The 27,157-nt window shown below is 36.1% G+C and overlaps 1 protein-coding gene across 1 annotated transcript in view; it reads right to left on the reverse strand.

The window, feature by feature from the left end:
• Positions 1 to 24,212, reverse strand: part of TENT2 (terminal nucleotidyltransferase 2) — a 49,719-nt gene extending 25,507 nt beyond the window's left edge. The window contains 10 exon segments of the mRNA XM_080682698.1: positions 252 to 328; positions 6,687 to 6,756; positions 8,330 to 8,333; positions 8,336 to 8,488; positions 10,641 to 10,732; positions 10,824 to 10,938; positions 11,956 to 12,193; positions 14,806 to 14,883; positions 15,086 to 15,256; positions 24,017 to 24,212. Of these exon segments, the coding sequence (XP_080538824.1) occupies positions 252 to 328; positions 6,687 to 6,756; positions 8,330 to 8,333; positions 8,336 to 8,488; positions 10,641 to 10,732; positions 10,824 to 10,938; positions 11,956 to 12,193; positions 14,806 to 14,883; positions 15,086 to 15,219 (961 nt within the window). The 5' untranslated portion in view covers positions 15,220 to 15,256; positions 24,017 to 24,212.
• Positions 24,213 to 27,157: the final 2,945 nt, after the last annotated feature.

Below are 27,157 nucleotides of genomic sequence, written 5' to 3' on the forward strand. Positions count from 1 at the left end.
CATAAATGTATCTTACTTCTAAAGCATAGCTACCTTTTAAAAAACTGCTAATTATTAAAATTCATCTTATTGACCTTTAACTTTGGTAGTATATAATTTTAGTGAAGCAATATATTTTACATATAATAGGACATTATACATAAACACAATTAAAGAGATGTCAGTATTTACTGTAAACATCTTTAAAAAGGACAAAAGAATGATAAATAAATGAAAAGCTGATAATTATTTGGAACTAAACAAAAACTTACGATATGCATAAGTTCGGAGAAGGAATGTGTTTCTTATTCCAACAATATTGTTTACATTCAAGTCGAATTCCACACAACTATTAAAAAAAGAAATAGAAAAACTTTAGCTCAAGTACAAATTAAATTACCTCACTAATAAATGAATGTATATCCAACGATGTAAAAACAGCATAGGCCCAAAGCCCCAAGACTATAAAGTGAAGCACTAAAGAAATAAGAATGAGTATGTACTCAGTATATCATTTGAATATGATTTAGTGTGTTTTAAAAATATAAAACGGTATTACTGTTGAAAAGATTCGTAATATATTGGTAAAACTCCAATTATCCTTTAACAGAAGAAATTTAAAGTTTTGCAATCCAATCATTTCCAGACCAAAAAAAAAAAGTGACCAAAAACATTTCTAGACAAGTTATCCCACTAAGTTATACATTCTCAATTAATTTGAAATTAGAACATCTTCTGATTTTTAAAAAGCAGAAATAAAGAAGAGGCAAACAATAAAAAAAATAAAAGCTTTGTCTATACATTATATTCCCTTCAAAAAATTGGTAAATTATAATACCACTAGAGGCCCGGTGCACGATTTTGTGCACCAGTGGGGGTCCCTCGGCCTGGCCTGCTGGATCGGGTTGAAACTGACTCTCCGACATTCCCCGAGGGGTCCCAGATTGTGAGAGGGTGCTGGCCAAACGAGGGACCCCACTGATGTACAATCAGGGTTGGGGAGGGACGTGGAAGGTTGGCCAGCTGGGGAGGGACCGCAGGAGGGCTCCAGGGCGTGTCGTCTCACTCAGTCCCAATCAGCCAGACCCCAGCAGCAAGCTAACCTACCAGTCAGAGCGTCTGCCCCCTGGTGGTCAGTGCACGTCATAGTGACTGGTCAACCGGTTGACTGTCTGCCCCCTAGTGGTCAGTGCACGTCATAGGGAGCAGTTGAGCAGCCTTAGCATATCATTAGCATATTACCCTTTGAGACCAGACACTTCGCATATTAGCCTTTTATTGTATAGGATGCCAAAGACACTTCTTTGAAAGTAAAGATATGCAATTCACAATTTAGAAAAAGGGACAATATTAATGAAATCTACAAAAAATGGCTAAACTCAAAATAAAAGATTATTTAATGTATAAGAGTTTTTCTATGAGGCTTCTGGATAAGATGGAAGTGTAACTAATAGTGGTACTCACCTCCTCCCACAATCACATCAGAATTACAACTAAACTATAGAACAACCATCATTCAGAACTGACTGAACGGAAGTCCTACAACTAGGGCACTGAAGAAGCCACATCAAGACTAGTAAGAGGAGTGGAGGTGCAGAATGAGCTGATACCACTCCCATATGTGGAAGATAAAAATCAGGAGTGTTATCTTGGCTGCAGAGGTACCCCCTTCAGGAGTGAAGGGTCCCAGCCCCACACTAGGCCTTCCCCCTCCGCCATCCCAGAGTCCCAGTGCTGGGAAAAATAGGCCCTATAACTTCTGGCTATAAAAATCAGCAGGGACTGAGGTGGAACGAGGGCTGTTAAGAGTTCAAGGAAGTTCCTTTTAAAGGGTCCGTGCATGGATTTACTTGGACTCACCCCTTCTGAGATGCAGCACTGGGCAGCAGCTTGAGAGGCACCAAGAGACATATGGGGAGGAAATGAATTGTTTGGCAAAAGGGCAAGAGCTGGAGGGGCAGCTTTCTCCCAGAAAGAAGTGCTGGCAGAAGCCATTGTTCCTTTGATAAGCCCTATCCCTACAGAACCAACAAGCAGGAGCCATTTCTGAGTCTCCATCAATCTATCACTCACTGATTGCCCCACCCAACTTACAGGCCCACCCAAGCTGTTTCTAGTGGCTTTTCCATAGGAATGGCCTGTCTTGATTCATGCTTCAGATTTTCCTAAATCTCCCAAACAAGTAGCATCTAGCCTAAGTGTGCTCTGTGCCTCTTGCTAAGCCGCCCCAGGCCTGGCAGTAGTAACAGCCAATCTTGGTTCACAGCTTGCCCTTGCCTAGGCATCTCTAAGCCCAGCACAGCAGCAGCCATCTACAGACTGCTTTGTAGCTTATGCCAGGTGATACAGGCAGAACACAGGTGGCAGCTGACCTTGGCCTGCACCTTCCTGGAGGCCTCAGAGCCAGCTCACCTAGTGGATAGCTCCAGACCACATCAAAGCAGCACCACCCAATCACCCTACAAGCAATCACTAAAGAGGCAGACTCAGTGGGCAATGGAGCCCCACTGAAGTCCTGCTCTGTGGGATGGGCCCTAGCAGGTCAGGTCAGTTGGTCTGTAATAGCAGCCAGTCCTTGCAGCAGATCCGCCTGGGGATAAATCCCTCTCATTGATGTGCCAACAGCAATCAAGGCTTAACTAGAAGAAGAGTACACAGGCCACACAGAGGGAGCACACTTCAAGTGCCCAGCTTAGGTAATCAAGGAGGCTGTGCCCACTGAACCCTACAGAACACCTACTACATAAGGCCACTTTACCAAGCATGGGAGATGTAGCAGCTCTACCTAATACATAGAAACAAACATAGGAATGCTGCCAAAATGAGGAGACAAAGATACATATCCCAAATGAAAGAACAAAACAAAATTCCAGAAAAAGAACTAAACAAAATGGAGACAAGCAATTTACTAGATGCAGAGTTCAAAACATTGGTTATAAGGATGCTCAATAAACTTAGGGGAAGAGCAGATGACCTTCAACAAAGAGATAGAAAACAAAAGCAGAACTAGAAAACATAAAAAAGAACCAGTTAGGAATGAAACATAAATTAACTGAAACAATACATTATAGGAGCTATGGCTGGTGTGGCTCAGTTGGTTGGAGTGTTGTTCCATACATTAAAAGGTGGCAGGTTGGATTCCCAATTAGGGCACATACCCAGCTTAGGGGTTGAATTCCTGGTCAGGGCAAGTGCAGGAGGCAACTGATTGATGTTTCTCTCTCACATCGATGTTTCTCTTTCTCCCTCCCTTCCTCTAAGAGCCATAAAAAGCAAACAAACAAACAAAAATCTTACAGTTAATAAAATCAGGTTCATTAAAAAAAAAAAAAGAAGAATACATTACAGGGAATTAACAATAGAGCAGATGAAGCAGAGGATTAAATCAAAGATTGGAAAGATAAGGAAACAGAAAACACCCAATCAGAATAGCAAAAAGAAAAAAGAACCCAAACTGAGGGTAGTGTAAGGAGCCTCTAGGACAACTTCAAGTGTACCAACATTCATATCATGAGGATGCCAGAAGAAGAGAGAGAGCAAGAAATTGAAAACCTATTTGAAAAAATAATGACAGAAAACTTCCCTAACACGAAGGAAAATAGACATACAAGTTCAGGAAGCACAGAATCCCAAACAAGAACCCAAAGAGGCCCACACCAAAGCCCATCATAATTAAAGAACAAAAGGTTAAAAAACAAAGAGAGAATCTTAAAAGCAGCAAGACAAATGCAGTTATTTACCTAGGAGGGAGCTCCCATAAGACTGTCAGCTGATTTCTCAACAGTAACTTTGCAGGCCAGAAGGGACTGGCAAGAAATATTCTAAGTGATGAAAAGCAAGGACCTACAACCAACATTACTCTACCCAGCAAAGCTGTAATTTGGAATTGAAGGACAGATAAAGAGCTTCTCAGACAAGAAAAAGCTAAAGGAGTTCACTACCAAACCAGTATGACATGAAATGTTAAAGGGTCTTCTTTAAGAAGAAGGAAGAAAACAAAAAGATAAAAAATATGAACAAAATGGCAATACATCTCTATCAATAAATGAATCTACAAAACAAAATGAATAGAAACAGACTCATAGATAAAGAGAACATTTTGACAATTGCCAGATGGGAGGGGGCTTTGGGGAATGGGTGAAAAGGGTGGAGGGGTTAGGAAGTACAAATTGGTTGTTACAGAATAGTCATGGGGATGTCGAGTATAGCATTGGGAATATAGTCAATAATATTCTAATAACTATGTGTGGTGTCAGATGGGTGTGAGTTGTACTGGGATGATCACTTAGTAAGTTATATAATGTCTAGTCATTGGGGCATACACCTGAAACTAATATAATAACATATGTCAACAGTAATTGAAAAAAATTTTTAAACATTTTTTTTATTTTTTAAAGTTTTAACCCTCTAAAAATAACAAACAAAAGTTTTTTCATGAAAACACTGCCTAAAATAAAAACTTAACAAATTTATTTACTATAGCTTTTAATCATAAAATTTAAAATCTACCATTTCAGATTTTCTTGTTTTAGGGAAAGAAATCTTATAATTGTTCAATTATTCATGCATACTGATACAAAAAGATAATATTATTAACAGTTTAGTTATCACATATATATTTGGCTTTGGGAAACATGGTAACAATGGATTTATATTCTTTAATTGTGTGTGTGCAAATCTAATAATGAAACCAATTTTCACTTCTTCTATATAACTCAATAGAGTAAAACATGTAGATGGTCACTAGTGTAAAATTAAAAACTTTTCAAAAATATGAATACAGAGCTTTAAAAATATTCATAGCAATTGCTTCAACTTCTACTTCTGGAAATACTAAAGTAATCCTTCTTATGGAAAATAATTTATGCACAAAATGCTTATTCTAACTAGTTAATGACAATAGAGTCACTCAATGAAATACATAAACTCATTAAAAATGAAGCCAGAAAATATTCAATGATATAAACAGTGTTCATGATATTTTGTTAAGTAAAAAACTATGGGCTCAATTTTAGCTTTAAAAGCTCATGCATTCATTTGCATAGTAAGGGACTGAAAGGTTTACATCAAAGTGTTAACATCAGTTATCTTTGGTTGTCAGAAGTGGAGGTTTTTGTTTTTTTTACTAGTTTGTATACAGAAAAATTATAAAATGGAGTTATAAAGAATACTTAAAAATAAAGTTTGTATAATAATCTTAGAGAAATAGAATTGTTTATATAACCATATTTTTTAAAAAATTTAATTAGCCAATGTTTAGAGAAATAGAATTGTTTATATAACCATATTTTTTAGAAAATTTAATTAGCTAATGTTTAGTTTGTTTTATCTCCCTATATCTTTGTGTTTTAGACTTTATTTCCTTGATAAAATTCAATACAGATTTATAGAGTGGATGTTTTGATGAATGAAGGGGAAGGTTTGAGTCAGGAATACAACTAAAGTTTTGTTAAAAAAAAAAAAAAAAAAATATATATATATATATATATATATATATATATATATATATATATTCAGTCCATTCAGATTACTCACAGTAGTTATGTTCTATAAAGTCATTTCAAACAGTAACTTAGCGACTACTAAACCATTACTCCTAGGGGAATAAAGTCATGTTTCCACAAGCCTTCAGTCACATTTTCATCAACTGATCAATATGTAACTAATTTCTATGTACATTTCTGTTTAAAGACACCTTATTTAATAAGTTGTTGATTCACTAACAGTGAACTCACAACCAAGGGTACTGTAACTCATGCGTGAACAAAGCATATCTAACACATGTATTTTCCCCATGAGGACAATCACAGCTTTGTACACAGAAACACTATACATGGGGCCATTTTAAACAGCAAATCCACTTACAAAAAGCACAAAAAAGTAAAAAACATGGTACTAACTAGACTGTAAAAAGGACAGTATGAAAGCTGAAACAAGAAGGCAAAGTATCATATTGTTTAACCTCAGCTGGGAATGTGCGCACTGGGTGACTCAAAATTTTCTGAACTTGCACATGTCTATGAATTGGTAAAAGAATTAATTTAGGGGAATGAGGGATTACAAAATAAATTTCATCAAGAAGAATTTGCAAATATGGAATCCATGAATAATGAAGATCAGCTGTATATATACTTACACCTATATTTCAATATTACTTTTATAAAACTGAGCAGAAAAACCTGACTTATCAGAATCCTATCTATTTTTCAGAAAACAACAAATCATTTTTTAATCAAGAAAAGAGTCAACATCTAATATTTACATTTCACAGTCAGATATTATCTAAAAGATTGTAATTCCAATACCCATAAGAAATTCAGAACCCAGGCAGGTAGAATATACAGATTTTCAACAACCCCTTTGACACATAAAGTTTCATCAAATAAGATATGTTCTTAATACATTAATTACATTTCCAAAAGGCAAGTGATCATTAAAAAAATCTGAAACATAAATATGTATATATTCTTTAAATTGGATAGTCTCAAATACTCAAAATTTGAAGCAGAATAACTACATACAGTTAACCATGAAAAATTGGTCAGACCATTTTCAAAAATTATTTCAAAGACTCAATCAAGTGAATTTCAAAAACTGATGAAGACAAGCTATTACGTTATAGTAACATTTCTTAATTATCTACATCAAGAGAGTATCTAAAAATTATTTAAAGCAACTGAAAAAAAGGGAATTCAGTAATTATTTACCTGACTTTATCCCTGAACTTTACAATTGGCACTTTTGCTCGAATCAGCTGAGGTCTCTCAATGTAGCCAGCTACAGGATAAAAGATGTCAATATCTGCAAATTCTTATCAAATTTATAGTGTATCAATGCATAATTTTTTACAAATAGTATTTTACTAAGCTAAGATCATTTAAGAAAACATAGTCTTTGAGAAAGAAAGCAAAGAAAAAACATTGTAGAATTCTTCTAAGACTGGAATTTTCAATACCATTTAGAGGGCTTTATATTCAAGTTTTCAGAAATATGGTCTAATGTTCAATAACATTGATAGCAAAGTTCACCCAAGCATTTTAAACATGAAAAATACCTAAGCTAGCAGCAGTGGGATGGCTAAATTCTGGTCCAGCACATGGCAAGATGTCATGGCAGTCATAAATAACATATGTACAGAATCTTAAATGTGAAAATGCTTGCAAAGTGACACATGGAATGGTGACACATTCAAATAAGTATGACCTCTAAGGGGAGAAACACATACCTACATATTTTTTATTCCATCAAAGTTTAAAAGAATTTTTCTCCTGAGTTCAAAGTAATATATCATTCATTATAGAAATTTGGGGAAATACAGACATGTATAAATAAGAAACTCTGCAAACTTTTCCAAATGATCAATTTCCTAATGTTTTAACTAAAGAAAATGTAACACCAGATTTTTTAAAAACAAAAAATTTCTGTGCCCAGGCTGGTGTGGCTCAGTTGGTTGGCACTGTCCTGTGCACCAAAGTTATCCGTTTGAATCCCAGTCAGGGCACATGCGGGCTTGATCCCAGGTAGGAGGCGTGCAGGAGGCCGTTGATAGATGTTTCGCTCTCTAATCGATGTTTCTCTCTCCCTCTCCTTCCACTCTCTCTAAGAATCAATAAAAATAGTTTTATAAAAAATTTGTTATAATGCTTTATCACCAAAATCATAAAATATACTAAGCTTCAAATAGAATTTATATGTAAGAATTCAGTGAAATTTAGTGAAAAATAAAGACTTCAAGTTCCAAGTACAAGTTCTAATACCAACAACAACCAACTATACTCCTGCAAGTTACTGATCCCACGGTCACCAGTCTTCTTAACTATAAAAGCCACAAAAAGGGAAAAAAGAAAAAGACAACTTTCATTTGAGTTAGATGATCTCTAAGGTCCCTTCCATATTTAATATTTATAATTCTAATACTAGCTATTAAAAATAACATTGGCCATCAACAATTTTGCTTTCTGTTGGAGTAATTCATTTGGGTTTCATGTTCAATGATCACATTTTTAAAATCTGATGTCATAAATTCCATGTCATTGCAAAACAGATGAAATTCTCTCCCTCACCTGAATAAGACTTTATCTGCAACACTCTTATGGCTTTATAGAGATTTTGCATTACTGCTATTTATAGTCCATGCTTAGCTTCAATCTACTAGTATAACCTTTTGAGAAAAAGAACTGAAGCTTGTATATCTGAGTTCCCCACTGCATTCAGTGATATTTGTAAGTGAATTCAATAAAGAATTGTTGAATAAATGGTTATTCTTCTTAATCAAAACTAAAAGGGAATTCATTTGGAAAAAAAGGATCCACATAATACCTATCCTGACCGGAAAATAAACAATTCTTACCAGAAAATTAAGTGAGAGAGACATTTTAAGTAAATAGTTAATGTCAGATGACATATGAACTTGAGGCATATCCGACTTACAAAGTCTAGTACAGAAGTGTTTATGGACTAAGGTGAGTATATGCCGTGCTTCAGTCTTCTGATTTACCTGAAAAAAACACTGAAAAGTTAAAAATAAAGTGTTTTTTCATTATCTTTCTTAACTTAGTGTTTTATTTTCTTAATGTATCTCAACAAAGAGAAAGCATATAAAGTATACTTTTCTTTGGAGTTACTTTTCAATATAGACTAAATTGCATCTAGGAAAAGTCAAAGTTTATGTTGTCTTTCACATCACAATTTCTAAGTAAATTCCTGATTTTAAACCTAATGGGAAATTTTAAAAGAAATATTGAAAGAGCCATATATGCCATGTTTTTCTTTAGTATAAATGTACAAAAAGCAATGTTCTCCAAGAAAAATAAACATAATTTTAACTATGTTTTATTTCCCCATCTAGATTAAGGATAAGGTTCAAATCTATGGTGTCTCAGTACAAGCTGTATGTGAATACAGCTTTAGACATGTGAACAAGATTGAAAGGTTAGTGGGATGTGCCTGAGTATAGTATAATTACATGAGAGAAAGTGTTAAAACTCTAGTATAGTCCACTACTTTTATTATTTCTGAGGTTTTTTTTAAGTTTCCTTTGTTTGATTTCAAAGCCTAAAATAAAGTTTCTTTTCTGAAATAAATCTCTTTCTGATTTGCAGTAAATAGAAGCCAATTTTATTAGTGGAATAATAGGAATAGTTAAAATATATATTAGCATTCAATAGATTTTTCTTGTGTTTTTAAAGAGGTAGACTATAATAAGGCCTTTTAAATTATACTGAAATTAATTTAATCCTTGATAATTCTGAAAGGATCTCAGCATATTAAAGAGGCTGCTTCAGGTTAGCAACTACTGTTGTATTAAGGATACACAAAAGTATTAGTTAAAAGGAAATTCAAATAAACCTAATACTAAATAACAAAATTTAATAAAAATAAAAGAAACAAAGCCAAAATATCAGAAGAAATATATCACAATAGCTTTATTTTAATTTTCAGTGAAACCACTCCTTTTGTATTCCCAAATGAGAACTCCAAACCCCATAGCATTTTCAAGGTAGTAAAAAAAAGATTAAAAATAGAACCACTGAAAACTCATATGGAAAGAAAATATATCAAGAAAACAATACTGCCCTAACTGGTTTGGCTCAGTGGATAGAGCATCGGCCTGTGGACTGAAGGGTCCTGGGTTCGATTCCGGTCAAGGACATGTACCTTGGTTGCAGGCACATCCCCAGTAGGAGGTGTGCAGGAGGCAGCTAATTGATGTTTCTCTCTCATCGATGTTTCTAGCTCTCTACCCCTCTCCCTTCCTCTCTGTAAAAAAATCAAAGAAGAAGAAGAAGAAGGAGGATTGGGGAGGAGGAGGAGGGAGAAGGAGGGGGGAGGAAGAAGAGGAAGGAGGAAGAAGAGGAAGGAGGAAGGAGGAAGGGGAAGGAGGAAGGGGAAGGAGGAAGGGGAAGGAGGAAGGAGGAAGGGGAAGGAGGAAGGGGAAGGGGAAGGGGGAAGGAGGAAGGGGAAGGGGAAGGAGGAAGGAGGAAGGGGAAGGAGGAAGGGGAAGGAGGAAGGAGGAAGGAGGAAGGAAGGAAGAAGAAGAGGAAGAAGCGGAGGAAGAGGAAGAAGAGGAAGAGGAAGAGGAAGAAGAAGAAGATGAAGAAGAAAATAATACTGCTCTACCTGGTTTGGCTCAGTGGATAGAGCGTTAGTCAGCCTGTGGACTGAAGGGTCCCAGGTTCCATTCTGGTCAAGGGCACATGCCTGGGTTGCGCTCAATCCCCAGTAGGGGCGTGCAGGAGGTAGCCAATCAATGATTCCCTCTCATTATTGATGTTTCTATCTCTCTCTCTTCCTCTCCCTTCCTCTCTCTGAAATCAATAAAAATATATTAAAAAAAAAAAAAAAAGAAAATACTGACATATGCTCTTCTTTGGTGCATCCTAGTAACATACCTAACGCAATGATTGTTCAAAAGAGGCAGAGCTCTTTAAAAATAGTGAAGCCATCTTGCTTTAACAACTTAAAAATAAATTAATGCTAAAATTCCTGTTATGCTTATTGTACAAACACCTTAAAAGAAAAAGTAGTATTTCCTGGGTTTCCTTGAATTACTATAAACAAAGAATCCAAAGAACTAAAATAAAACAAATTATTTTCCTCAATGACTTTTATATAAAATTTCTTAAATGTCTTAATATGAGAATAAATGTTTCTTTACTTACTGGTTCATCTTTAACAACTAGACATAAATCACCATCACTGCTCCGGGTACCAAATCCATTTAAAGAGGACCCAACCAAAAAAAGTCTGCTTTCTAGAGAAACAGAAGAGAATTATAAGATATTATTTCTAATTTAAAACAGAAATTCATATACATAATGGGCATGAAAAACAGGGAAACATACGTGGAAATAGTAGCTGAATTTCTCTCTGCAGCTGTGCTCTACAGAGTTCTTTCTTCTTTAAATCACTTACTTGCTGCTGACATGCTTCAAATAACTCCAGTATCTGCTGACTCAACTTTATCCACCGCAAAAAGTAAAAAAAATTTGTTCAGAAATGTGTAACTACCACAGTGAGAAGTGTAAAACAATACTATCAACAGTATTTAGTATTTTAAAGATGAATACATATTTTCTCCTTAACACTTTACAATCAAAACTACTGTGACCTAAGTAACAATGGTTACTTAGTAACTGAAGTAGTTACTAACTTTTAAAAGTATCACAAGTCACAGAAAAGCATAGTCACAGACAATTCATAGTAAGTATAATCCATGGGGGTCCGCTGACTCCAAACTTTGATTGCTGTTTTTGGATGGCACATGAGATAAGCATGGCATTTTTTTGTTTTGTTTTGGGAATATATATATATATATTACTGATTTCAGACAGAAAGAGAGGAGAAAGAGAAACATCAATAATGAGAAAGAATCACTGATTAGCTGCCACCCTGGAGGGAATCAAGCTTGCAACTGAGGTACGTGCCCCTGACAGGAACTGAACCGGGACCCTTCAGTCTGCAGGCCGACACTCTATCCACTGAGCCAAACCATCTAGGCTGGTTTTTATCTTTTTAGAGGGTTATAAAAACAAACACATATGACAGAAGCCATAAGTCTAAAATATTTACCATCTGTCCCTTTAAGTAAGAAGTTTAGCCCTAGCCAGTTTGGCTCAATAGATAAGAGCAGGGGTCCTCAAACTTTTTAAACAGCGGGCCAGTTCACTGTCCCTCAGACTGTAGGAGGGCAGTACTATAGTTTAAAAAAAAAAACTATGAACAAATTCCTATGCGCATGCGGGCCCAGGATGAGTCAGCTGCTAAGCAGGACAGGCAGCGGCACCTAGCGGGCCGGATAAATGTCCTTGGCGGGCCGCATGTGGCCCGCGGGCCGTAGTTTGAGGACGCCTGCTAAACAGTGCAAAAAAAGGCATGTTCTACTCAATCCAAGACATTAAATATTTTTTATACTTTTAATACATTATTTATATTCACTTCTCAAAATGTAAAACTAATCTACATTATTATTATTACCTTATCTTTGGCCTCAGGCAGTGTGATTTCTCTAGGTTCTAAAATTGGTATTTCTCGAAAAGGTGGAACACATCTGACTATATCTGGTACATAGTTTGTATGAAACAACGGAGGCATTGAGTATCTTCTATCACCTGATAAAGGCACTATGTGGTTAATTATAGTTGGCTCTTGGTGGGGTGAATGGAAACGTTGCCGTTTACCGTCAAGAGGAAGGTTTTTTTCATCGCTTAATCTCCTGAAAACAAGCAATATACCTTAGTAATTACAGGTATAACTTTCTGATAACAAATAGAGAACAATTAAGAATATATAAATAACATGACAATACTGACATTTTCAGCAAGTCCACAATATTAGCTCTATGTGAATCTTAAAATATCCATCTTCAGTATAAAAGATGGAATAGAAAAACACCTTAGAAGAAAAAAATATGTAAAAAAAACAAACTACATATATAAGGTGTCCCCAAAAAATGTATACACACCCTTTGAATAACTATAAAGGCAGTGTTTATTAAAATACATTTTATTTTCAAAATTGAGCTATCAGCTGTTAAAGTATGTATACATTTTTGAGGGGACAGCTTGTATACAAAGATTAGTCTCCAATGTTTCATCTCAGGAGTGAAAACTCTGTAGGAAAGTTTCTACTAGTATTTATAGAACCACCAACAACAAAAGATCCAAACTCTAACATGAAGAGAATAAATTAAGTGAATTGAGTGCTATATATTTAAAAAAGGCTCTTTGAGTCCACTTATGTTCTTACTCATCAGTAGGAAAAACTAAATTGATACTTTTTTTAAAAAGACATTGGACAAGAAAATTTGTTGATGATCTACATTTCAGGTAACAGTACTAGTATATTACTGTCAAATTTCTTGGATGTGAACAATGTATTTTTGGTTATTTAGGAGAATCAATCGGCTACCTTCTGCACACCGCCTACTGAGGATGGAGCCCATAACCCAGGCATATGCCCTGACCAGGAATCAAACCAGTTACTTCATTTCCTGGGTCGATATTCAACCACTGAGACACACCTGGCTGGGCTATTTATTCTTTAAATTTTTCTGGAGGCTTAAAAATTTTCAAAATAAAAGGCAAGGAAAAAATCATTAAAAAGAAATTATTTGTTGAAAAATAAAGAAATTTACTTCATTGATATATTAAGTTATTCATGAGGATAATACTTTATGCCATAGGAAATGGTCCAATTCCTTTTAAGCTCTAAAAGTCTACTAGTCATAGAAACCTGAAGGTTTTTATTGTAATACTCCTTTGGGATTATCCCAATTCTCCTTGACAGACCCACAAATTCCTGGAACTCCTAAACCTGTTCACTAAAAGTGAACACTGCTAAAAACATAAGAAATATATTTAATATTTTTTAAACATTAAAAGTAATTTAGAGCAGTGGTCACCAACCTTTCGGAACTCACGGACCACCAGTTGGTGACCGCTGATTTGGAGCTTTATATTTTAAATATCTTCTATTGAGAATGCCAATTTAGTTTTTAAAATATGTATAACTATGAATTAATGGAATTTATTTTCATTCATGATTCACAAATTGGCTATCAAGGCAAATTTCCAAAAATTAAAAATCTGAATAAAGTCAGTACTCTTAGCATCATTATATAGCTCTCCACAATGACAACGTTGAAGAACAACTCAGTGCTGCTAAGCATAGGATCTAGAGCCAGAATTCCTGGGTTCATACGAGTTATGCCAATCTTATTCGAATAACTAATTGCTTAACTTCTATGTGCTTCAGTTTTCTCAACAGAAGAGGTATAATAGTATCTATTTCATAAAGTGCTATGAAATTTAATCAAATTATTATTTGTAAAGTCCTTAGAACAATGCCTACTACATAATGTGATCAGTAATTCTTAGGTAGTGCTCTTAACTGGACATAAAAATTATAAAATATTTTATATGTTTTAAATAGCAATATCTTTTAAATATTGCCAAATCATATTTTTATAATCTACCTCTAAAGCTCTATTATAATTACATTGATACATTAATTTAATCAAACTGGTTAAAATTAATTGGCTTGAACTTCTCTATAGAAAGCTTTATGTCATGTAGAAATTTTTATTATAATAATATTTATCATAGAACCTTACCTGTATAAGATTTAGATAAGCCAAATAGTAGTAAACTTCACTAGAAATAAGGTGTTATGGGCTGAATTGTTTCCCCTCAAAACTCATATGTTTAAGCCCTAACCCCCAATATCTCAAAATGTGACTGTATTTGGACACAGAGCCTTTAAGGAAGTTAAAATGAGTCATTAGGGTAGGTCCTAATCCAATAAGACTAATGTCCTTAGAAGAAGAGATTAGAACACAGAAAACACTGACACAGGGATGGCCATGGGAGGACACAGAGAGAAGGCAGCCATCTTCAAGCCAAGAAGGAAAGCCTCAGAATAAGCCAGACCTGCCAACACCTTGATCTTGAAATTCTAGCCTCCAGAATTATGAGAAAATAAATTTCTGTTGTTTAAGCCACCCAGTCTTATACTTTGTTATGGCAGCCCTAGCATACAATATAGAAAGCCATCTGATTTTAAAATCTCAGTTAAAAGTAGTTTTCTGAAGAAACATAGCTTCATGCCATGTAAAACTTATAATGGCAGAAATAATTCAACAAAGGATCCCTAAAATTCTTTAAATACTACACAGGAGTTTTAAAATTCTGTGACAGGGCTGATCACACAGATCCCAGGGGGAAAAAAATTAGGGCATATTGTTCATACAATTTTAATAAAATATACATTATTTCACAGTTCTAAGAAAAGCAAAATTTTCTTTTAAAATAATTAAGATATACTTACTTCCTTCCTCGAAATAATGGGGAAATTGGACTGACATTTCCATATGTCAACTGCTGTAATGACACAGCTCTAGACAAGCTACCAAAAACAAAGAATAGTAATAATAAACATTTTGTTCCTTAAAAAACAATTTCGGAAAAAATAAATTATTTCATTGATCAAAAGAAAACAAGTCATAATGACATTTTGTCTAATTTCAAATGTTTTATATATAAAGGACTTGCATCAAGTAGAAAACATAATTTACAAATGGTATGGGCCAAAATATTACCATACTTACTCTGCATTCTGAAAGTTGAACTGTGCATCTATAAGCTGCTGGTGTGAATAAAGAGTTGGTGATAGGGCGAAGAAGTTATGTTGTTGATGGTTTGGAGTGAAAGGTGGGCGACCCAAAATTGAGTTTGGGAACATGCTCTTGTTCACTAAAAGTGAACATGTATTCTTCCACCTAGAATAGTTTTAAAAGGCAAATTATTATAACTTAAAGTTATTGAACTCTTTCATAACTAGTATCCGCTATTTAAAACAATTAGTACCAAGTTATAAATTTCATTTGCAAACTTATTTTTAAAAGTTTAACAGATCTCTTAAATTATATTACAGGTAACAAAAAACTTACTAGTAATTAATTTTAAATCTACATTATCCATAGAATTATTCAAATGATAATACAATATATGTTTCAAATTTTCTGATGTATCCTAATAAATTTATCCTAATATCAATAAATATTTTAGAAATCAAGTTATTACCACATACTCTAGTAAAAAGAAACTACCTAAGAAAAATATTTAATGAAACTCTAGATTCTTATAATTATTTCCAATATAACTTATTTAAAGGTATAAGCCATCATGTAACAACCTGATTCCTATAACTGAGATATTATAGATCTGATCAAACAAGGGAAGGAATTTGCATTGCCTAATAACTATTTATAAAATTGTGAGATTTTCCTTAAAGTCTAAATAACGTATATAAAGGACTTTCAATATAAGAGGACTTGTTCCACAAGAATAAGGAAAACGTGTATACAAAGACATCAGAACCTTTCACTGACCCAGGCAGGACTAGATATTTATTCTTTTGCAATGAATGATTCCGAGGCTGCAAACTTACAAACAGCAGGGTATGGTAATAAACTCAAAATAAGCATTAAGTGAAGTCTACAAAGTGAAAAGAATCCTCAGCCCACCTTTCTAAAGCAGGAAATTAGAAAACTCATCTATAGAATAACTGAGAAAGAAAAGAGACACATATAAAATAACCAGAGAACCTATATAACATAGTAAGTTTTCCACCAAAGAGAAATTAAGCCAGCTAGCAAGTACAATGAAGCCTACTATTGAATTGCCCACCATTCCCACAGAGCTTCTAATTAGATTTCTAATAGCTCTCACTTAAAACAGACATCATGGATTGTCAAAAAGAAAAAAAAAAATCTGAGAATGAACAGAAAAAATGCCAAGAACAAATGAAAACTCAATTTAAAAAAACAAACAAACCACAAGTAATGAAAAAAACATTGCATATACAAAACAAGAATATAGCCCTAACTGGTTTGGCTCAGTGGCCCCGATAGAGCATCGGCCTGCGGACTGAAGGGTCCCAGGTTCGATTCTGGTCAAGGGCATGTACCTTGGTTGCGGGCACATCCCCAGTAGGGGGTGTGCAAGAGGCAGCTGATCGATGTTTCTCTCTCATCGATGTTTCTAACTCTCTATCCCTCTCCCTTCCTCTCTGTAAAAAATCAATAGAGGTGGGGGAAATAAGAGATCAACCGAAGGACTTATATGCATGCATATAAGAGTAACCAATGGATGCAAAACATTGGGGGGGTAAGGGCATGTATGGGAGTGGGGTGGGGGGGGCAATGGTAAGATATGTACACATATAATACCTTAATAAAAAAATTAAAATTAAAAAAATAAATAAATAAATAAAATATATTAGAAAAAAAAAAGAATATACTGCTTAAAAACAGAAAGGGCTCTTGAAAATTACAAAACTGAAAGCCAAAATTCCCACAGAGAGTTAAAAGATTATTGAGGAAATCTCTTAGAAGGAACAAAAAGGAAAAACTGATGAGAGCAGAAGGGAAGCAGGAAATAGTAGAAAAAATAGAAGAGAATCAAACTATGTGATCCAACATCCAACGTAACAAGCTCCAGTAAGAACAGAGAAAGAAATTACCAAGTAAGTAAAAAAGAAAATGTCCAATACTGAAGAACAACAATCCTTACATTTAAAGGATCCAATGAGTACAAAGCACAGTTTAAAAAAAGAAATGAATATCAAGGCATACTATGGTGAAATTTCAGAATTTCAAAGTATCAGAAAAGAAGCTGATAAAATGTTACAGCGGAAAATGTTATAAACAAAGGGCTGGTAATCAAAATGGCTTTAAAGCAACAGTAGAAACCACAAGACAATGAAGTCAATGCCTTCAAATTTCTGAAGAAAATGCTCTCAAGCTATTAATTTTATACCCAGCTACACTACCAATGCAAGGGGAAATAAAAACATGTTTAGACATGTAAGGTATCAAAAAAGAAAACCTGGGATCTAAGAAAAAGAAGGTCCAACACAGGGCAGAGACAAAGTAAATTACCCAGGATGATGGTAAAGGGAAACTAATAGCTTAAATTAGAGCAGGACAGAGGGCTTCAAGATATCCAAGGAGGAAAAAAAGTTAACTTACAGGTTACCTAATGTATTTGACCATAGAGAGCAATTCTGCTGGAAGAGCAGAAATAATTACAAGAAGAAAAATAAAAGCAGCAAGTTCAAAATAAATTACTACAGAAAAAACATACTCAAAAGGTTATATAAAAAAGTAAATATAATTAGTTAACTTGGTTCCCACAATAAGACAAACATTGAAAACACAGAAATAATAATATATTTATATCACTTACTACATACTATATTCAAAGATCACATCTATTCATATATTGTTATACAATATACATCACAATTTATGATGAGAGAAAATACAGAAAGGTACTAAATCTTCATTTTCATCAGATGTCAATCCAAAGAATGAGCTATTAAAGTTTTTTAGAACATAAGAAAAGAACACTTAAGCAGCTACAAAAAAAAAAAAAAAGGTAGTTGCCTCTGGGGTTTGAGACCAGATGGTTGGAAAAACTGGTGCAGGAGACAACAGAAGAGAAAAAGAGAATGATCTGCAAAAAAATAAATCACTCATACAAACTTTGTCCCTTTTTTTTAATTCTGAAAGATTAAAATTCCGCAAACTGGCCACAGATAGTGAAATTTACCAGTCCAGGGCTCAAAAGATTTTGTTTTTTGGTTTTTTAATCTTCACCCAAGGATATATATATATTTTTAATTGATTTTGAGAGAAAGAGAAACATCAATGCGAGAGAGAAACATGGTTGTGCCATCTCTGGCATGCATCCCAACTGGGGATCAACCCAAAAGCTAGGTATGTGCCCCGATGGGGAATAGAACCTGCAGCCTTTTGGTGTATGGGATGACACTCCAACCAACTGTGCCACCTGGCAAGGGCAGGTTCAAACAGATTTTGAGTAAGAGTCTCTGGCCACCATCAGATACCATCCCAAGTGCCTCTCATCTGAACCAAAGACAAATGTTACCTCCAGAAAATAAGTATTTGTCAAATTCCTTTACCAGGCCTTTATCTGTTACAGATTTTTTTTTTAAAACAATCCTATAGAATCTACCACACTGTACTGATTTTAACTCAAAGGAAATGGAAAATATCTTGAACAAAAAAGGATTCCAGAGAATCCTTTATTAAAAGTACACTCAATTGAGAGTTCAAAATGCACAACACTGTTCAAAAAGCTGTAGACTATTAGGTGTCAGTGTCTTTATTCTGCTGACACTGCAGAGAAGCTATTCTCCATCACTGCTCAGCAAAAATCACATATGCTCACTGCTTCATCATCACCTGTACCTTTTCATTTTATTTTTCCAGTTTCCTTGCATTATTACAGTGTCACTAGTTTTGAAGAGCTTGTTTATGACTAAAGATGTTAACCATTTCTCATGCATTGCAAATGAAATACCATGTTTTTGTTACTATTTTACTCTGGTGTTTTACTTTTTGGTTATATCAAACTTGTGTATTAAATATAATCATACGCTGTTTAAAAAAAAAGGTACACTCAATAATCATAGAATTTCAGATTCCAGATTGGCAGCTAATGCCTTGTTCTATACCAGTGGTTCTCAACCTTTCTAATGCCGTGACCCTTTAATACAGTTCCTCATGTTGTGGTGACCCCCAACCATAAAATTATTTTCGTTGCTACTTCATAACTGTAATTTTGCTACTGTTAATGATTCGTAATGTAAATATCTGTGTTTTCTGATGGTCTTAGGCGACCCTAAGCAGTTCTAGCAGGGTCGCCTAAGACCATCAGAAAACACAGATATATACATTACGAATCATTAACAGTAGCAAAATTACAGTTATGAAGTAGCAACGAAAATAATTTTATGGTTGGGGGTCACCACAACATGAGGAACTGTATTAAAGGGTCACGGCATTAGAAAGGTTGAGAACCACTGTTCTAGACCCTTTGCCCGGGTTCATACTTTCTTAGCCTTCTTTACTCTGCTTCCCTGATTCACATCCCCATAAAACATTATTCCTATTTCATGTGATTCCTGAGAAAATGACATTAAATACAAGTCATTACAATAATTAATTTTGCTTGATATTTCATTTTGTTAGAAAACAGATACTACAGATATGATCAACAAGGGATGGAATCTGTATTCAGAAAAACTAGAATTAAAAAGTTTTCAAATTTATTTAAATCAGTTCAGCTCAGCCAGTGTGGTTCAGAGGTTGAGCGTGGAACTATGAACCAGGATGTTACTATTTGATTTTCGGTCAGGGGACATGACGGGTTTGGGGCTTGATTCCCAGTGGGGAGCATGCCGGAAGCAGCCAATCAATGATTCTCTCTCATCATTGATGTTTCTAGCTCTCTCTTTCCTCCCTTCTCTGAAATCAATAAAAAAATATATTTTAAAAAATCAGTTCACAGTAAAAATTCTAAAACACTTTGTTTATACCTATAAATAATATAGGTCTGGGCAAAAATAGGTTTACAGTTTTGAGTACGTAAAACAGTTTATTCTTGTATTATTATTTATTAATTATTGTACTATTTTCCATATGAACTATAAATCTACTTTTGCCCACCCTGTATGTGTGTTTTTCTTCCAGACCCAAATAAAGCCCTATACCTATGCGCTCAATTTGAAGACCGGAAGTGACTTAATATCCCAGACCGCACCTATTCCTATCCCATTACAAGGTCAGCCCCAACCTAAGAATAAGTCAAAAGATGTCTTATGGCCCAGAAGTACTCTACAAAGCTAATGACCAAATTATCCAAGGCTTAAAAGCTTACAATGATTCCATAGCCAAAAGTTTACTTTGAGGTAAATACTGAGTTCGACCTGTCCCAAATTCCCAGAAAACCACTGAAGTTTTTGGAGTCCCTCCATAACAAAATATTTGTCAGGTGCCTCTCAGTATGAATCTTGGCCTTCAAGTCTGGCTCTTACCAAGTCAGCCCACAAAGTAAAGAGGAACATTCCTAGGGAATGTAACCAGTGACATTCATCACTCCCCAACATTAATATCCTGCATGACCACCTAGAAATAAGGAAGTAAACCAAAGCCCATGAATTTCAATTCCTCTTTCTAACATTTTTTTCTAATACATTTCAACTCTGATTTTTATGAAGATAAAATGTCACCAAAATAATAATCTATCCTAAACAATATAAAGGATAATTTTTTAAATAGAATAGTTTCCACAAAACTAAGGAAATCACCACAGAATTTGAAATCTTTTTCTTTATATTCTGAATAAAGGCTTCACTAAGTAGATAATGATCTACATAAAACACTACTTCACATTAACTGTAGTAATAGGTATAAGAAATGTTACAATAAATAAATAAAATCCAGGTATTTGTGGTATCCCATTTTTCTTAGCTTGAAAGTTAAATTTCTCCATCAGTACTTGACTATAAAAACAGAATAACCTCAGTAAATTTTGAATTGTTTTAAACAAAAAGGCCAGAACCAATGCAGTGGTTCTGAGACAAGCTGTATCAGATTACAAAGTAATTCCTAGTGCTATATAGTACTATAGATCCTGTACCTTACAACCTGGAATTTGTCCCTAAACTTGACCTCTCCTCCAAGGAATTAGAGAACACCTAAGGTTACATAATTCCTTCATCAGGATTCCTCGGAAAGCAGAATTTACCTAATATAAAAACAGAACTGTAGTGGCTAAATCAAACTATCTGTCCACTTTGTCCAAATGCCTTTGATCCATCACTTACACTCACTTCTTTTCTCCACAATGCAAAAAGTCCAATCCCTAAATCCTGTTCACCCACTGTCAAAACCTCTTGCAGGTTTCAAAAAGGACACTCATTTTCATTAAGAATTAGATTCCATCCAAGTGTTGAAAAATAATCTAGTCACATGGTTTGAAATGGACATTTCTTAAATGACCTGTTTCACTGGAGCTTATCTGTTAGACTTAATTGGAGTTAGCACATCAACAAAGTAATGTTACTATTATTAGCTATCAGTACATAAGAAGAGCCTTTAGGACACTGAAAAAAGAGATAGAGGAAAACATAAACAGATGGAAGAACATACCGTGTTCATGGATTGGTAGAATAAACATCATCAAAATGTCCATACTACCCAAAGCAATCTATAGATTCAATGCACTCCCCATTAAAATACCAAAGGCATATTTCACAGACCTAGAACGAACTTTCCAAAAATTCATCTGGAATAAGAAAAGACCCCGAATAGCTGCAGCAATCCTGAGAAAGAAAAATCAAAGTAGGTGGGATCTCAATACCAGATATATTACAAAGCCACTGTTCTCAAAACAGCCTGGTACTGGCACAAGAACAGACATATAGACCAATGGAACAGAAGAGAACCCAGAAATTGACCCAAGCCACTATGCTCAATTAATAATCGACAAAGGAGGCATGAATATAAAATGGAGTCAAGACAGTTTCTTCAACAAATGGTGTTGGGAAAATTGGACAGATACATGCACAAAAATGAAACTAGACCACTAACTTACACCATACACAAAAATAAACTCAAAATGGATAAAAGACTTAAACAGTAAGACGGGAAACCAAAAAAATACTAGAGGAATCCACAGGCAGCTAAATCTCAGACACATACCGAAGCAATTTCTTCACTGACACGGCTCCTAGGGCAATGGAAACTAAAGAGAAAATAAACAAATAGGACTACCTCAAAATAAAAAGCTTTTTCACAGCAAAAGAAACCATCAACAAAACAACAAGAAAGCCCAATGCATGGGAGAACATATTTGCCAATGTTATCACCGATAAGGGTTTAATCTCCAACATTTACAGGGAACTCATACAACTTAACAAAAGGAAGATAAACAACCCAATCAAAAAATGGGCAACTGACCTAAATCGATACTTTTCGAAAGAAGACAGAAGGAAGGCCAAGAGGCATATGAAAACATGCTCAAAGTCACTAATCATCCGAGAGATGCAAATCAAAACAATGCGGTACCATCTCACACCTGTCAGAATGGCTATCATCAACAAATCAACAAACGACAAGTGCTGGCGAGGATGTGGAGAAAAAGGAACCCTCGTGCACTGCTGGTGGGAATGCAGACTGGTGCAGCCACTGTGGAGAACAGTATGGAGTTTCCTCAAAAAACTGAAAATAGAACTCCCATTTGACCCAGTGATCCCACTTCTAGGAATATATCCCAAGAAACTAGAAACACCAATCAGAAAGGATATATGCACCCCTATGTTCATAGCAGCACAATTCACCATAGCTAAGATTTGGAAACAGCCTAAGTGCCCATCAGCAGATGAGTGTATTAAAAAACTGTGGTGTATCTACACAATGGAATACTACACTGTGGTAAAAAAAGGAGTTCTTACCATTTGCAACAGCATGGATGGAAGTGGAGAGCATAATGCTAAGTGAAATAAGCCAGGCAGAGAAAGATAAATATCACATGATCTCACTCATTTATGGAATATAATGAACAACATAAACTGATGAACAAAAACAGATCCAGAGACAGAGAAGCATCGATCAGACTGTCAAACCTCAGAGGGAAGATAGGGGAGAGTGGGGGTAAGGGGAAGAGATCAACCAAAGGACTTGTATGCATGCATATAAGCCTAACCAATGGACACAGACAACAGGGGGGGTGAGGGCATGAGTGGGGAGGATGGGGGGGGGAGAAATAATAGGAGAATAAGGACAGATATGTAGCACCTTAATCAATAAAGAAATTTTTAAAAAAGAAGGGCCTTTAGGCTGTTAATCAGTACATGGTAATGCTTTGAGGTGATAAATCATACAACAATGGGGGGAAGGAGACATATGTAATACTTTAAACAATAAATAATTACAAATAATAAATCGTACAATATGATGGCATTTACAAAAAATAGTATGTTACCTATAATACAAACACATAAACTTAGTGTTCAGTTAGGCTCTCGTTCCTCACAAAATCATATATACTTCACATCTGCTAACGAGTTGCCAAGTTAGCTGGAGTTTTTACAGTTTCTCTGTTTCTTTGTTGTTCTCCCTACTGGTATACGATAACTAAAACAACTATTTTAAACAAAAGGCTGAGAAAGCTGAAACAAGACATGTTACTTTGTAATCCGGAAGTTGTGAGAAACATAAATCCCGCGTATCCTGGCCTAGAAAGAGAGATGAAGAGCCCATCTACAAAGGCTGAACAGGCAAAGAACGGTAACCACCTGACAGTCCTAATCTGTGCACTTTCCTGTAACGTGAACAACTAAGGCAATGTCATGCCCATTTAAACCAGCCTTTGAAACACCATGCAGCGATCCCAAAACAATCTTCCTCTTTTGGTCCTAGGCTGAGGACAGGCACGAGGAAGGGAAAAGAGTGAAAAAAAAGTAAACGGTCCAAAGATTCTTCAAAAAGTACAGTACCCTGAGACCGCCCATAAGTCTGGGAAGAGATATTGCCGAAACCTCCCACGCAAAACAAAACAGTAGTTTCCAAAAAGTTCCCCGCGCCCCGCCCTCTGGGCCTAGGCCGACAGGGTGCGTCCCCCTCCGAAGCCCGCTAACTCACAGGTGTCCCTGGGGCAGGGCCTACCGGCACTGCCCGCCCAGGAGCTCCAAGGCCGGAGCGGCGACGGCCCACGCGCTCGGTGGGAGCTTTCGCCGGAGCCGAGAGGCAGCGGCCCGCGGAGTGGCGAGGCCTGGCTCCGAACGCGGATTGCGTTCTAAACCCGAACTCGGCAGCCGGGGCGGAGAGACGCGAGAAAAGGCAGGGCCGGCGAGGGTGTGGGAGGTTGAGGGCGGTGGCTAGAGGCGGAAGACCGAAAAGTCGCCCCAAAAGCGGCGTAGAAAGCCCATTCGGAAACACCCGGAAGACCGCCGTGACCCCGGATGGGAAGAGCGAGGAAGTCACACTTCCGGCAACACCCCCGCCCCTCCTGCGAGCGCTTTGCTAGAAAGCGCATGCGCAGGACTGCTAGGGTTTCGGGTTGGCGGGAGATGTGGCTCAGCGCCAGTTAGGGGGGGAGCGCTAGGACTATACTGAGGCGGGAGACCTAAGCAATTAACGGAGGGCAGCCTGCCCAGGCCCACGCACAGCAGTTCTCTCTCTGGTAAACATTTTTTACTGGTCCTTCGTATCTCAGCTGGGTGACTCCTCCCCGGAGAAGCTTTTTCTGACCCAGTTTTCCCTCACTCTTTTGCACCGATCTGTATTAAGCATTTTTGTCTTTTTATTTTTTGATATATTTTTATTGATTTCAGAGAGGAAGGGAGAGGGCGAGAGAGAGAGAAACACATTCAATGATGAGAGAGCGTCATCAATCAGCTTCCTTCCTCAGGCCCCACATTGCGGATGGAGCCTGCAGCCTGGGCATGTGCCCTGACCTGGAATCAAACTGTGACCTGGTTCATAGGTCCACACTCAACCATAGCCACAGGGCTGGGTTTGCATGTCTTATGCTATCTTCGCATTCACTTCCTAGAGGCCTGAACTAACACAACAGCATTCCCTCAGAAAGTGCCATTTAAGATGAAAATTTGAGCCTTAGCCCGTTTGGCTCAGCGGATAGAGCATTGGCCTGCGGACTAAATGATCCCAGGTTCCATTCTGGTCAAGGGCACATGCCTATGTTGCGGTCTTGATCCCCAGTAGGAGGCGTGCAGGAGGCAGCTGATCAATAATTCTCATCATTGATGTTTCTCTCTCTCCCACTACCTTCCTCTCTGAAATCAATAAAAATATATTTTCTCTAAAAAAGATGAAAATTTGCCGAAACCGGTTTGGCTCAGTGGATAGAGCGTCAGCCTGCGGACTGAAGGGTCCCAGGTTCGATTCCGGTCAAGGGCATGTACCTTGGTTGCGGGCACAACCCCAGTGGGGGGTGTGCAGGAGGCAGCTGATCGATGTTTCTCTCTCATCGATGTTTCTAGCTCTCTATCCCTCTCCCTTCTCTCTGTAAAATATCAATAAAATATATTTTAAAAAATAAAAATTAAAAAAAAATAAAAAAGATGAAAATTTGAGAGAAGAAAAGGAACAGTCCTGAGTTAGACAGGAGCTTGGCACAGTGCCTGACACGTGGTTAATGGTCAATAAATATTGCTTTACTCAATGGAATGCAAAGTACTTTGTGTACCGCATATACTGGTAATTATTCCTCAAAAACAATTTTGAAAAAAAGAAGTTATATTATCCCTAATTTACAAATGACAAAACTGAGGATCAGCGCTGTAATGTATCTTGTCCAAGGTCAGGCAGTAGTTGAAAAGTACAGCTAGGATACAAACTTAGATTTGTTTGTTTCCAAGCCAGTTTTTAACTGCTTAACCACCAAGTCATACTGGCTCCCTTCATAGTAACTAAAAACGGACTTTGAAAAGAAAATGCCTGCAATAGAATTTTTTTAAATTTGTAATTCATCCAAAAGTCACTGGCTCTTACAAAAACAGCAGAATCACCCCAATGATGCATATGAAAGACATGAGATAACTGGAAATGATTTCATTAATGGAGACTATGTTGTAAGAAAAGTTCTATAGAGAAGCAGAAGTTTTAAAGAAATTCTAGGAAGTTCCTCTTCTTCAAATCATACCATATGGAGATACACAGATGTCTTTCTAATTAGGAAGAAGTGACTGAAACCAGAGGTACAGGATAGAGTTAGATGATTACTATAGTATTAAAACTCTTTAAACTTATCAATTTCTCACTTTCCAGTGTGATCCCTCACACATCATGGATACACTTTCAAAGTTCATTCTTCTGTATGCAATTTGAGAACATATCCTGGCTACCGAGTTGAACAGTGCTCCTTGGAATTCAAAATACCCTACTTTATAATTTCATCACTAATGAGTTTATTATAGAACAATCTCAGCAAATGATTTTAGAATATTAGAACGAAAGCTAAGTTTAGCAATTATCCCTGCTCCTCGTTTTACATGTAAGAAAACAATGGATGTATTAAAGATAGAAAAAGAAATAAATTAATATATACCAGGTCATTTTAAGTAGATCAGCATATAATGTCAACTTAGATATGGTGTGAGAATAGACAGTCAATCAATTAAGGCAATTGCAAATTCTACACAAATACACTATGAATACAGTTCTCTATTCACCTCGACAGAGCCCTTGGAAATTTCAAGTTGAAATTACTGCCATAGGTTCTCATGCCTTTAAAAGTTGCTATAATAAAATGTAAGTTTTAGTAGGAATTTGCTCAGAGTGATAAATTACTGAGTTGGTGGGGTGGAGGGTTAATAGAATGTATTGCTTTCTATGATTATAAAAGTAATGGAAGCTTACTGGAGAAATTTTGGAAACTACAAAAATGTATTAAGAAATAAAAATTTAGCCCTAACTGGTTTGGCTCAGTGGATAGAGCATCGGCCTGCGGACTGAAAGGTCCCAGGTTCGATTCCAGTCAAGGGCATGTACCTTGGTTGCGTGCACATTCCCAGTGGGAGGTGTGCAGGAGGCAGCTGATCGATGTTTCTCTCTCATCGATGTTTCTAACTCTCTATCCCTCTCCCTTCCTCTCTGTAAAAAAGCAATAAAATATATTAAAAAAAAAAGAAATAAAAATTTATAGGGTACAATATAACTAACGTCTGTGAGCCTGAAATTTGCCTTTTAAAAGGTTAATTTTATAAGACAAAAATAAATGTCAACCAATATTTCAATTATTGTCATCATGAATATTTAACAGGTCTGATTCAGTATGGGCCAGAT

This window comes from Plecotus auritus (assembly GCF_963455305.1).
Source record: "Plecotus auritus genome assembly, chromosome: 7".
Lineage (NCBI taxonomy): Eukaryota > Metazoa > Chordata > Mammalia > Chiroptera > Vespertilionidae > Plecotus > Plecotus auritus.